We start from the raw sequence: 14,156 nt of genomic DNA, 5'->3' as shown, positions 1-14,156 counted from the left end.
GGAACTACCGGCTAACATCCCTGATGAATATGCATATAAACACCCTCAACTAGGGGGGCCTGGGTGCCTCAGTCAGTTAAGCATCTGACTCTTGATTTCAGCTCAGCTCATTTGATCATCTCAATAGATGTAGAAAATGCATCTGAGAAAATATAACATAATAAAGGCTGTACATGTAAAAGCCCATAGCTAACATCATCCTCAATGGGGAAGAAAATAAAAGCTTTTCCTGTCAGATTAGGAACAAGAAAAAAATGTCTACTCTCAATTTTATTCAGCACAGGAAGCCAGGAAGACCTGGCTTCATAATGAGACAAGAAAAAGAAAGAAAAGACATCCAAATTGCCGAGGAAGACATAAAACTATCACTCTTTGCAAATGACATGATACTATATATAGTAAAGCCTAAGGACATCACCAAAAAAATGAGAATTGATAAGTGAATTCAGTAAAGTTACAGGATATGAAATTAACACACAGAAATATTTTGCATTTCTATACGCTAATAATGAAGTACCAAAAAGAGAAATTAAGAAAACAATTCAATTTAAAATTGTACCAAAGGAATAGAATACTTAGGAATAAATTTAACCAAAGAGGTGAAAGACTTCTATTCTGAAGATGACACAAACAAATGAAAAAACACAACACGCTCAAGGATTTGAAGATAGAATGTCCATACTACCCAAGGAAATCTATAGATTCAATGCAATCCCTGTCAAAATAATAATAGCATTTTCACAGAAATAGAACAGATAATCCTGAAATTTATATGGAATACTGGAAAGGCCAAAGCAATCTTGAGAAAGAACAAAGTTTGAAGTATCACAGTCCCAGATTTTAAGAAACTACAAAGCCATAGTAATCAAAACAGGATTATATTGGCATTAAAATGGACACATAGATCAAAAGAACAGAATAGAGATCCCAGAAATAAACCCATGCTTATGTGGTTAATTAATCTACAACAAAGAGTCAATTATGTAAAATGGGGAAAAGACAGTGTCTTTAACAAAAGGTAGTGGGAAAATTGGACAGCTACATGCAAAAGAATGAAACGTGACCACTTTCTTAACAGCACACACAAAAATAAACTCAAAATGGATTAAAGACATAAATGTGAGACCTAAATCCATAAAATTCCTGAAAGAAAACATAGGCAGTAATCTCTTGGGAATTGTCCTTAGAAACATATTTATGGATCTGTCTCTTCAGGCAAGGGAAATAAAACAAAAGCAAACTACTGGGACTATAGTATATTAAAAAGCTTTTGCACAGCAATGTAATCAACAAAATGCAAAGGCAACCTACTGAATGGGAGAAGCTATTTGCAAATGATATATCTGATAAGGGGTTAATATCTAAAACATATCAAGAACTTCCACACCTCAACACCAAAAAACTCCAAACAAAAACAGAAAAACCCCCACATAATCTAATTAAAAAATGCTCAGAGGACATGAATAGACCTTTTTTGAAAGACATATAGATGGCCAACAGACACATGAAAAGATGCTCAACATCACTAATCATCAGGGAAATTCAAATTAAACCATAATGAAATATCACCTCACACTAGTCACACTGGCTAGAATCAAAAAGACAAGATATAACAAGTGTTGGTGAGGATGTGGAGAAAAGGGAACCCTCATGCACTTCATTTTCCTTGGTGGCAATGTAAATTGGTGGAACCACTGTGGAAAAAAGTATGGAAGTTCCTCAAAAAATTAAAAACAGATAAACTATATGATTCAGTAATTTTACTCCTGAGTATTTACCCAAGGAAAATGAAAGTACGAATTCAAAGGGATATATGCACTTCTTTATTTATTACAGCATTATTTACAATAGCTAAGGTAAGGAAGCAGCCCAAGGGTCTATCAACTAATGAATGGAAAAAGAAGATGTGTGTGTGTGTGTGTGTGTGTGTGTGTATGAAAATGTGTTTCTTTGGTTTTTGGTCTGCACCGTGAATTAATGTATGTATGTACATATGTGTATACATGTAGACATACATATGTACACACACACAATTGAATATTACTCAACCTTAAAAAAAAATGAGATCTTGCCATTCATGACAACATGGATGGAACTTGTGGGTATTATGCCGAGTGAAATAAGTCAGAAAGAGAAAGACGAATACCATATGACCTCACTTATATGTGGAATCTAAAAAACAAATCAAATAAACAAATCAAAACACAGAAATAGACTCATAAATACAGAGAACAAAGTAGTGTTTGCCAGAGGGGAGGTGTATGGGAGAATGGGCAACAAAGATGAAGGGGATTAAGAGGTACAAAGTTCCACTTATGAAATAAATCATGGAAATGAGAAGTACAGCAGAGGGAATATAATCAATATTATTTTAATAAACTTGTACAGTAGCAGATGGTGACTACATTTATGGTGGTGAGTATTAAATAAAGTACATAACTGTCAAATCACTGTTGCACCCCTAAAGATAATTTAACATTGTATGTCAACTATATATCAAAAATTAAAAAAAAAGTATACTCAAATTTTGGTTTTAAATACTTACTGTTTGATCTGTCAGAGGAGGGAGGACAATTTGTTTTTCTATTTTGTTAAGAACTAGCTTCCATAACTCCTTTAAAACTCGCTTTAGGACAGTTTTCTCACAGATTTTTGCTGAGAGACTTAATCTGAAATAAAACACAGTCACTTATAAGCCTCATATCAAGGTATCAACTTTTTTATTGATCAGAAATTCACATTTTTCAATATTGAGATTTAAATATATAAATAGGCCTTAATGCTAAATTTTGTTTACTGAAAAAAAAATACATTTCAGCATATTACATATTAGATGATTCACTACTGGTAGAAAATATACTGAGCATATCACTTCCCTTAAATTGTTTCCTATATTGACATCAAGGCTCCCAAAGTAGATGATTTTTACCCACATTCCTAATTCATATTTACTACATACCCCATGTTAATGATGCAGGCCAAACATTAAAGAAATGCATTTTTATCACTATCTGTAACTGCTCCAACATAACAACAAAGATGCATATAATTTTACTCAAGAGTCAAAAGTTTTCAGTTTTATTGAGATACAATTAACATATCACATTGTGTAAGTTTCAAGTGTATAACATAATGATGTGATATGCATATATATTACGAAATGATTACCATAATAAGTTAACATCCATTACCTCAGGCAGTTAAAAATTCTTTTAAGATCTACTCTACCCTCAGTAATTTTTAAATATGCAGTGAAATATTGTTAACTATAGTTACAATGCTATACGTTAATCCCTAGGACTTACTTATCCTATAACTGAAAGTTTGTACCTTTTGACCACTTTACCCACTCTCCCAATCCCCCAGCTTCTGGCAGTTACCAATCTGTTCCGTTTTTCTAAGATCAGCTTTTTAAGATGCCTAATTTACCAATGTGAATAGGTTTATATTTATATTTCTTATAAATTCTTCTCATGGTGAGAATGATGATAACATCATCTGGTATTTATGTAACACCTAAATTTAGAAAACTCTTCTGCAAATGCTTTTTGTTTATTACTACATTCACTTTATAAATCAAAAACAGGTTCAGAGGGGTTCCTGGGTGGCTAGTTGGTTAAGAGTCTGACTCTAGGTTTCGACTCAGGTCATGATCTCGTGGTTCATGAGATTGAGCCTTGAGTTGGGCTCTGCACTGACAGTGTTGAGCCTGTTTAGGATTCTTTGTCTCTGCCCCTCCCCCATTTGTGCATGCACACACACTCTCTCAAAATAAATAAATGAAACTTAAAAAAACAAACAAACATCAGTTTCAGAGAAGTTAGGGAACTTGTTCAAGGAAGTGAAGCTATTAAGTGAGGGCTGAAAAGTCCTCTAAATCCAGTGTTATCCAATGTGCCATGATGCCCTGGACAAACACGCTACCATATGAAGGCCCAACATTCTGTCAATTCACAGTGCTGTATCGATATTTACTGAATGTGCTGCAATAGGACCCTCAACTCTGTAAGGCTACTTTAATAAGAGTTCATTACACCTGTTTCACAGAGGGCTAGAGGTGGGTCATGTATTTCAGGATAGCTTCATCAACTCCCTACAGTGCTCCTAAGTTTTCTGTAAGCTTTTAGACTCAGAAATTATAATTTCAATTCTGGTTCTGAGATAGAGTTGACTATTTTAAATATATATAATTAATATCTAAATGCAGGTGACATATGAGAGGCTAAGGGAAAGATTTCCAAAATACCTATTTATATAGAATTATTTCTCCGAACTCTACTGTATGCAGATACCTAATACAGGAAAACATGAAAATAACCTCCTTTAGATGGTGGGGGTGGGTGTTGGGACCCCTGTGCATAGTTATGGAATCTGTAGCCCCACTATTTGGAAACCACTGTTGGAGAGTAGCATTCATGATATGGACATAGGGTAGAAACCAGCAGATGTGTCACAGCAGAACCAAAGTACCTAACCTCGGAGATATTCCTAGGGTAATTTGAGACAAAACCAATCTGCCATTTTTGTAGCAGATGTGTAATTTCCATTTTCAAAAGGTCTGGGTTTAAGCACTGACCTTGTCTTTATGGTCGCTCATACACTTGGCATGCCAACTAATTCTGCTCAGACTGGAAATGAATGAATAGGTATAAAACCCTTGACATGTTTGTAGCTCTGCATGGGATTTCTGCCAGCTGGAAATAGAGTTTACAGTTCATTTTATAGAGTGGTGAGGTCTTGGTGAAGAAAATGAAACATACAGACATGTTTTATTTAAAGAGGCTACACAAAGAGAGCCTATACATTTATAATATAACACGATTTCTAAGGGGATTTTTCTCAAAGCTACCTTAAAGACTTGAAGCCCTCCATTGTTCATTTTAAACGAACAAACAGGAGATCTAGCAACTGCTTCCTTAATTTAGAGTTAACCCACTCTATAATGCAAACTGAAAAACATATATTTTGGAAACTGATCTATCTAAATTGGTTAACCACAGACCAATTAACCAAACAATTTTCAAATACCATGTATTCCAGCTGGCAAGAGAAATTGGCTGTCATACACTTGATCGGATTTTCATGAAGACAGTATCCAGTTGTTCTCCCTCCTCCAGAATTCCTATCCCTCATTTCCATACCTCTAAGTCCTACCCACCTAGAAAGATCTAATGCAAACGGAATTTCTAATGATAGTTTGAACAAGAAATTATTAACTTATACCTTATTGTGTTTACTTTTGTATTTTTCCTAACCGGTTGACTCCATAAGAACAGAACTTTTAAAGACTTTTAAAAATCTCTCCTAACAAATGGCTTTATGGTTACACATTTTTATTAGCCTTGAGAATTTGTGCAACTCTTCATGCCTCATATCTCTTTCCAAAAATTTTAAATCTTTTACAAATTTTTAAATCTCATAGATATTTTTTTGTATCTTTATATACTGTCCCTTTCTACTAAGAATTAGAAAAAAATATATATATATATACATTATATAATGTCGTATAATTCTAATAAAATTAAGACAGTAAAATAGTCTAAATATGCTGAAAAGGAGAGTCCACTGACTTTATGTTTTGGCCTCATTTTACAGATGGTGAAATGGATTCAATGTCGCTCAACTAGTAGTTAAAAGGATTAGGATAACTTAGAACTTTCTCTATGTTCCACAACATTTGGATAAATGACTGGCTGGAAGTCTAAAACCATAAGGCATTCCATAGGAGTTTGAAGAGGATTGCTTTGTCCTGCTCTCCATTCACCATCACATTCACAACCAAATGGTAGTGTGTTTATGTGATATGATTCTGTATTGGTCATAGAAAGAGCCATCTAATAAGATAAAAATGTCAAGTGGTTATACAGGAAATTAAATGGTAAAAGTCTACATTAAGAAACTAAAGAAATGAAGATGATTTTTCTCCCTTTCTTCTACACCTACATGCCCACCTCCCTCTTGCTAAGTTATATCCTAGATATTTCCTCATACAAACAGAAACGACAATTTGTCTACCAAAATTGAAATTAAAGTGATAATGAACATTAGTCTTGGTTATGCAGTAAGCTATAAACAAAGGGAAATGGAATTAAAATTTACGTCAAAGGAGCACCTAGGTGGCTCAGTCCGTTAAGCTTCCGAATCTTGATTTCTACTCACATCATGATCTCATGGCTCATGAGATTGAGTCCTGCTTTAGGCTCTGCACTGATGGTATGGAGACTGCTTAGGATTCTCTCTCTCTCTCTCTCTCTCTCTCTCTCTCTCTGCCCTTTCCCCATTTGTGCTCTCTCACGTTCTCTCTCTCCAAAAATAAATAAATATTTTGAAAAATGAATAAAATATGTCATAAATATATAGAAGAGGTCCTCTTTACTAATTCTTTCTTTGTTATCCTTATCTTTAAAGAAAGCTATTATGTCCTTATTTATCTTGGTCCCTTTGGTATCAGTTGATTTGCTACAACAATATTAAATGAGGTAACATATGAAACCACCAGGTATAACACTGTTCCCTTCGTAGGCATTCAAAATTATTTTTTACTTTTCTACCTTCAGTTTGGTGTTAAGTTCCACTATTTAAGAAATCATGTCTCTGGTTGCTTTAGATCAATGGTGACCCATTGTGGACTTATTTTAAAATATAGATGCCTTGATCCTACTCCAAACTTATGAAATTAGAACTTCTTTTTTTTTTTTTTTAATTTTTTTAACGTTTATTTATTTTTGAGACAGAGAGAGACACAGCATGAACGGGGGAGGGGCAGAGAGAGAGGGAGACACAGAATCGGAAGCAGGCTCCAGGCTCTGAGCCATCAGCCCAGATCCCGATGCGGGGCTCGAACTCGCGGACCGTGAGATCGTGACCTGAGCTGAGGTCGGACGCTTAACCGACTGAGCCACCCAGGCGCCCCTAGAACTTCTAAGAGTAGGAACTGAGCAGAAGCATTAAAAAAATCAAGCCTTTTTGGTTAAGAACAGTCTTAGCTGGTCACAAAGGCCTCCATTTCCACCCACTCGCACTACTACTAGGCCATAATCTCCATGGAGTCATGGACTTTGACTCTCTTTTTTGTCACTATCTAGTGCCTAAAATAAAAAGTTTGATACAGATAGGTGCTCAATAAATTACTGAAGGTTGAGTCAGGCAGTCTACTTGCCCCTGAACTGAAATAATTCTGCTCATACTTGTGATATTCTCTTCTTCAGTTTTCTGACATGAAATCAGACATTCTGGACTTAATCCAGTCTTTTTTGATGTCCAAGAGGAGTCAAAACAGTATCTTATCTGAGAAGCATCAAATCTTAATGTTTTCTCCCCTCAGAACAGCAAATTCCTTAGTTATCATTATTTATTTCCTTTCCTGCACAAAGTCATGCCTGCTTTTTTTCGTATCTAGTAATGAACTAAAAGTCTTTTCCTTTTTGATGAATTAGCGTATTTCTCCAGAAGACTTTTTAAAACTATCTTATGTAGAGGAAAACAATTTTTTTCTCTTAAAAACTGTATCAGTCAAATTTAGGGCGGTGGTTAAAGAGAAAACTAGGTAGGAAACTTACGTTTTGTCCAAGAAGTCCATGAGGGGTCTTAACACAATCTCTGCATCCATTGCTGCACTGTTCTTATTAGATGCAGTATTTCCATTTGTTCTCATTTGGTTTAGTTCAAAACTCATCTGTTTTATACAGTCTTCAATGATAAGCTGGAAACTGAAAATAAGGAATATAAATTCTGAAATAAAAACAAGCATTTATGATTCCTTTGTCTTTGTCTGTTTAATTCAACTCCAAGGAGTTTGATCTGTTTCAAGTGGTGTGAATTCCCATGCTCATCAGTCTTCAAACTTCTTGTTCAGCTGCAAAAAATTTTGTTGCAATCAAAGCTTACTTGGGACCCATATAAGCAGATAAAAAGTAATGCTCTTCAGGTTGAATTAATTTGAGTGGGGGTTTATTTGGCCCCATCTCTCACAGAAATAGCTGAGCATTCCTCTGAGCATTGGAAAAATGTTTTTGAAAGACTCTCGGCATGGGATTCACCTTCTTCACTAGGCATCTGGGACTGCACACCCTCTTGGCTTTCCTCTAATCTCACTGGCTATGCTCTGTTCTCAGTTACCTGACCTCTAAGCATTGGAGTAGGGTTACCAGACTTAGCAAATAAAAAGACAGGATATGTGGCAACCAGGTGGCTCAGTCGACTATAGCTCAGGTCATGATCTCTCCCTCTTTGAGTTCGAGCTCCGGGTCAGGCTCTGTGCTGAGAGCTTAGAGCCTGGAGCCTGCTTCCAATTCTGTGTCTCCCTCTCTCTCTCTGCCCCTTCCCTGCTTGCTGTCTCTCTCTGTCAAAAATAATAAATGATAAAGAAACTTAAAAAAAAACAGGATACCCAGGTAATTTGAATTTCAGATAGTGAATATTTTTTAGGATAAGTACACCCCATGCAATATTTCATGCATATGTATACTAAATATATCCATTCTTTACCTAAAATTCAAATTTAATTGTGTATCTCCTATATTTTATCTGGCAACCCTACATTGTAATCCACTAGGCTTGATCATTGGACCACTCCATTTCTTTGTCAAATATAGCTTTTTTTGGCAATTGTATCTAGTTCCATGGCTTTCACAATGTCAATATACTGGTGATTCCCAAATACACATCTGCAGGCCTGACTTCCTCTTTTTAAAAATTTTTTAATGTTTATTTATTTTCGAGAGATAGAGACAGAGTGTGAGCCGGGGAGCAGCAGAGAGAGAGGGAGACACAGAATCCGAAGCAGGCTCCAGGCTCTGAGCTGTCAGCACAGAGCCCTATGCAGAGCTTGAACTCATGAACCACAAGATCATGACCTGAACTGAAGTCAGAGGCTTAACCAACTGAGACACCCAGGCACCCCTGCAGACCTGACTTCTAATGTGAGCTTCAGACCACTTTGTTAAACTGCCTATGAAACCTTTCCACTTAGAAGTCCAATGTGTTTCTCTCATACCAATATCCAATCCATCAGGAAGTCATCATAAAGTATCCTAATTCTTAGTGTTCTTAGAATTCTCTGAGGACACTCTTATCTCATAGACACTGTTATGTTCCCTCTCCCATGAAATTTCTCATGGGTCTTTTGGTCCCTCACTCTTAGTCATACACCAGATGCCATGTCCATTGAAAATTCTTATTGAACACTCAATCTGAAATGACATTTCTATCATTCTCCATTTCCTCACAGTTTTTTTTCTTAATTGCTTTATTATTCTCTATATATTGTTATTATTTGACACATTGCATACTTTTAATTTGTTTATTGCCTGTTGCCCCAACTAGAATGTAAGCTCTATGAAAGCAAGAACTTTTTTTTTTTTTGGTGCTACTTACCCACACCACAGAACCAGATGTCACACTTTGCACAAAGGAGTTGCTCAAGATCAAGTGGCTGAATGTATCAGTGGACCCTCTCCGTCCACCCACTTCTATTACCTCACCACTCCAAGGACTTTTTAAAATTTTTGTTAATGTTTATTTATTTTTGAGAAATAGAGCGAGCAGGGGAGGGGCAGAGAGAGAGAATCCGAAGCAGGTGCCAGCCTCGACCTGTCAGCACAGAGCCTGATGCAGGGCTCAAACCCCCAAACTGCGTGATTCTGACCTGAGCTGAAGTCAGATGCTTAACCAACTGAGCCACCCAGATGCCTCACCACTCCAAGGATTTAAATAAGTATGTGAAAAGTAATCTTTAGCATTATTTCTTCATTCTTTCTATCTTTTACTGAAATAATTGGCACAAAGTAGGACATTTAAATAATGGAGACTCATCATCACTATCATTCTTCTATAGTGTCTATTACTTTCACACTTCTAACAACAGGAGTAATTATTAGAGATGTACAGGCAGGCAAGAAAAAAATATTTAGGAGAATGGGGATAAATGACAACCTGTAAAATGGTCCCATCACTAGAATGGTGATGATTAGAAGGAAAAAGTCTATTTAAAAAAGTATCGCATTTGGGGTGCCTGAGTGGGTCAGGCCCGATTGAGCATCTGACTTTTGATTTCTGCTCAGGTCATGATCTCATGATTCATGAGATCGAGCCCTATGTCAGGCTCTATGTTGACAGTGTAGACGCCGCCTGGGAATCTCTCTCCCTCTATCTCTCCCCTCCCCCAGCTTATACCCTCTCTTTCTCTCAAAATAAATGAACACTAAAAAAAAAAAAGAAAGTACTGTAATCAAGTCAGTCCATTCCCTCTTCTTCCCCCACACACAAAGGTTATAGACTTCATATTATTTCAGTCGTTTCCAAATGTACTAATTTCTAAAATTTTATATAGAAGTTTAGGAATTTTCACCATATAATGCTACCATTAAGTAGAAAATATAAGTATTTATCATTGCATGCATTCTACCAATATTTTAAAACACTTATGTGCCAATCTCAGTTCATAGGTGCTGAAGATGTATCAATGAACAAAACACAGAATATCTTGTTCTTGTGGCACATGCGAGAATTTATTTTAGAATTTACATCATGAAAATATTTTACTTAGCCTGTTATCCAATATTTTATTTTTCTAATTTTTGGTTTTGCTACCAAATATTGGAAATCTTTGATATATTTTAAGCTGTCACAACTTGGATGTTTTCCTTCCTCCTGGACCTTTAAAAAATGTTTATTTATTTATTTTGAGAGAAAGAGGGACAATGGGCAGGAGGAGAGGCAGGGACAGAGGAGAGAGAGAATACCAAGCAGGTTCCATGCTGTCAGCACAGAGCCCAACACAGGGCTCGATCTCGCAAATCGTGAGATCATGACCTAAGCCCAAATTAAGAGTCAGCCACTTAATGGACAGAGCTAACCAGGTGCCCACCTCCTGGACTTTTTATAGCAGATTTATAAATAAACTGTTCTGTAATTTTGAGCATAGAGTCAAGACCTGAATCTACTTTTACCATCATCCATCTTTGGCTCACGACTTCTCCTGGACTTGCTTTACTATTGACAATACCATTCCTGCCTCTCTCGACTTGGTATCTGTATTTGGTTTCTGGATCCTTGAACCTCAGCTTGCCCCTATGCATGTAGCTCATTTCTTAGCTCCCTGCATATTTATCTAAAAGAGGATGTCTCACTGAATTAAACTCAGGTCCAGAAGAATCCAGGTATGTGTATTTTGGCTTTTACCTGGCCAGACCTGCCTTTAGACTTTTGTTAGGTAGTTGTTGTGGAGGAAGGTGGGGGTAGGCATGGTGCAGAATGTGAGAAAGTAAGCGGTGATAGTGGTGGTGTGTGTATTTAGTGAGGGTACAGTGGCAAATATTTGACACAATAGAAAAGCAAGGTAGATAATGTTGGAAAGTGTGAATTAGTTGATTTACCACTGGGTCATCAGTGATCCTGCTGACTGTAGTAATAATCACCCTTGAAATAGCCGCTTGCTTTTGCACTGTTTCTCAAATCAGTGTATTGGAGTGGAGGATAGATTGAGCACAAGAAGTTATGATAGTTATTTATAAAAATGTTTAAATGAGTTCTCCTACAATAGACCCATATGGTGAACTCCCACCAGAAGCCAGCTCCGTGTGTGAGATCAGGCATATGGAAGAAGGGTTATCAGTGTATCAGAGACAGTGACATTTTATCTTAACATTAATCCAGGATAAACCAACACCTGCATTTCACCTAAAATTTTTTGTCTCTATTAATTTTTGGTAAGTTCACCTAAAATATTTTTTCTGTGTGAATTTTTTAGTTGGAGAAGTCTGTAGCAATCAGCTTGAATAAAAGTGGTACCAGTTAATAATGACAGATTTTATAAGTACCCGTGAAGTCAAATACTAACAGGAGAATTCCTAGGAAATGTTCATGAATTCCTTTCTTAATCAAGCTAGCCACTGGTACCAAAGGCATCTTTAAAAGAAATGTAGTAAGCCAAAATCCAAACTCCAAAATATAAGCAGAAACCTAAGTGGCACAAGTTTTGACAACTGTAAGAACATCTGTAAGAACATCTTTAAGATATCACTGAAACTATATCACTTAGTTTCCTCCCAACAAACAAAACAGAACATGACAAAATAAAAAGAATTGATGCCTGTGAGCATGTCAAAGTCCCAGGAACCTGGGCTTCAGATGTGTGGTTTGGCTCTGCCCTGGCTTTACTGTGAAATCATCCTACCAGTTCCATATACAAAAATTATGTGATTGTGCGTTTTATTTTTTTTTTAATTTTTTTAATGTTTTTATTTTTATTTTTGAGACAGAGCAGGGGAAGGGCAGTGAGAGGGGGAGACACAGAATCCGAAGGGGGCTCCAGGCTCTGAGCTGTCAGCACAGAGCCCGATGCGGGGCTTGAACTCGTGGAGTGTGAGATCATGACCTGAACTGAAGTCGGACACTTAACCGACTGAGCCACCCCGGCGCCCCTGATTGTGGGTTTTAAAAACACCAGACAAAACAGATTCGGGGCAATTAATTATACACTTAATATTAAGGCTCTAGACTGCTAATTTTGACTCTAAAGAAGGTTGATTCAGACTAAAATGATCCAGTTTGACTTTACAGTGTGGTCACGCTGATCATTATAGCCATCCCATCCACCTGGTGTGATAATCTGATCGGTTGTGTGGGAAATAAATTCATACCAACAGGTATATAATAATGATTCTTTTTATAAGAAAAGCATGGCATGTGGGTTGTTTATTCCAATAATCTTAGCCATAGTTGCACACAATACTAAATTCTTTACTATATTTAATAAAATAATGAAGAAATAGTGCTGGGTAACCAGGAGTTTCAATATCTAGGTGAAAATCGCTGGCTTCACATGAACACAATACTTCCAGTGCTCTTCTAACAGCAAGCATCACTCCTTATTTCATAACTGAAGTTCGCTCAATTTTTTTCAAATCATAAGTTCAGCCTTTGTAAACTGAATATTTCTCCCACGAAACCAAACAGAACAAAATAAAAAGTATTTATTCATAAGGATGATTTGGCTATATTCCAGGAAGTAATTTGAATATATGTTTGTATTTATATTCTAATTTCTATTCTGTTTAGTCATCTTATTTCCCATTAGGTTCTGAACACCCCTTGCTATTCCAGACACCTCTTTGTTTTCCCTGACTTTGCTAAATAATCTCTATTTTTGTCTTCCTAGCTTAATGCAACAGTTTTTTTTGCTAACCACATATTAATAATTCACAACTGCACTGAAGAGAGGTAGGCCCAAATTGACCAAAGGCCTCCATCAAGTAAGTGTCACTCAAGTCAGAGCCAGTAAGCCCGAACGTCTCTGGGACAATGTCGGCATCTCCAACTCCAGGCACACAGAATCTTCAAATTGCTTATGAATATCTAGGTCAAGTAAGCACAATCATCCAGGTCAGCTAACAACACAAAACAGAAGGCAGAGCAATCACCTTGGGCTCAATACAGCAAGACTGTCTCTTGTTCAGCACCTGAGCTGTGAAGGTGGGCTACATAAAGACCATGAATAATAAAGAGAAGGCCGGAGCACCTTGGTGGCTCAGTGGGTTAAGCATCCGACTTCAGCTCAGGTCATGATCTCACAGTTTGTCGTTTTATGCCCTGCGTCAGGCTCTGTGCTGACAGCCCAGAGCCTGGAGCCTGCCTCAGATTCTGTGTCTCCCTCTCTCTCTGCCCCTTCCCCACTTATGTTCTGTCTCTCTCTCTCTCTTCCTCACAAATAAACAAACATTAAAAAATTTTTAAAAAATGAAGAGAAGGCCAATATGGGATTCTTCTTTACTTTTCATCATTGCTATATGATTAGTCTGATTTGAAAGTAGCATATCTAATCAATATTTATTAAGCATATATCTTTCCAAAACCCAATAATAATTGATGAGTGGGGTTCAAAGAGATAGATAACCTTCATTAGAGTAATTTTGATAGTGCCATCTGATAACAGAACACAGTAAGTGAACATTTATCACACTAATATTTAAAGCAAATTCTGGGGGGTGCCTGGGTGGCTCAGTCTTAAACAACTGACTTTGGTTCAGGTCATGATCTCAGGGTTCATGAGTTTGAGCCCCTCATGAGGCTCTGTGCTGACAGCTCAGAGCCTGGAGCCTGCTTCGGATTCTGTGTCTCCCTCTGTCCCTGCCCCTCCCCAACTCATGCACTATCTC

The 14,156-nt window shown here is 36.9% G+C and overlaps 1 protein-coding gene across 5 annotated transcripts in view; it reads right to left on the bottom strand.

The window, feature by feature from the left end:
• UNC13C (unc-13 homolog C) overlaps nucleotides 1-14,156 on the bottom strand; it is a 627,591-nt gene that overhangs the window by 90,575 nt on the left and 522,860 nt on the right. For all 5 annotated transcript variants that reach the window (XM_086710729.1, XM_086710726.1, XM_086710727.1 and 2 more), the window contains 2 exons: nucleotides 7,560-7,709; nucleotides 2,546-2,669 (listed from right to left, as the gene is read on the bottom strand). In XM_086710729.1, coding sequence (XP_086566855.1) covers nucleotides 2,546-2,669; nucleotides 7,560-7,709 — 274 coding nt within the window. The remainder of the gene's footprint in view (nucleotides 1-2,545; nucleotides 2,670-7,559; nucleotides 7,710-14,156) is intronic.

The sequence above is a fragment of the Puma concolor genome, chromosome B3, assembly GCF_028749965.1.
Source record: "Puma concolor isolate L17-30 chromosome B3, mPumCon1.1.hap2, whole genome shotgun sequence".
In the NCBI taxonomy this organism is placed as follows: Eukaryota; Metazoa; Chordata; class Mammalia; order Carnivora; family Felidae; genus Puma; species Puma concolor.
Note: the sequence above shows the minus strand (reverse complement) of the source record. Positions and strands in the feature narration are given on the sequence as shown.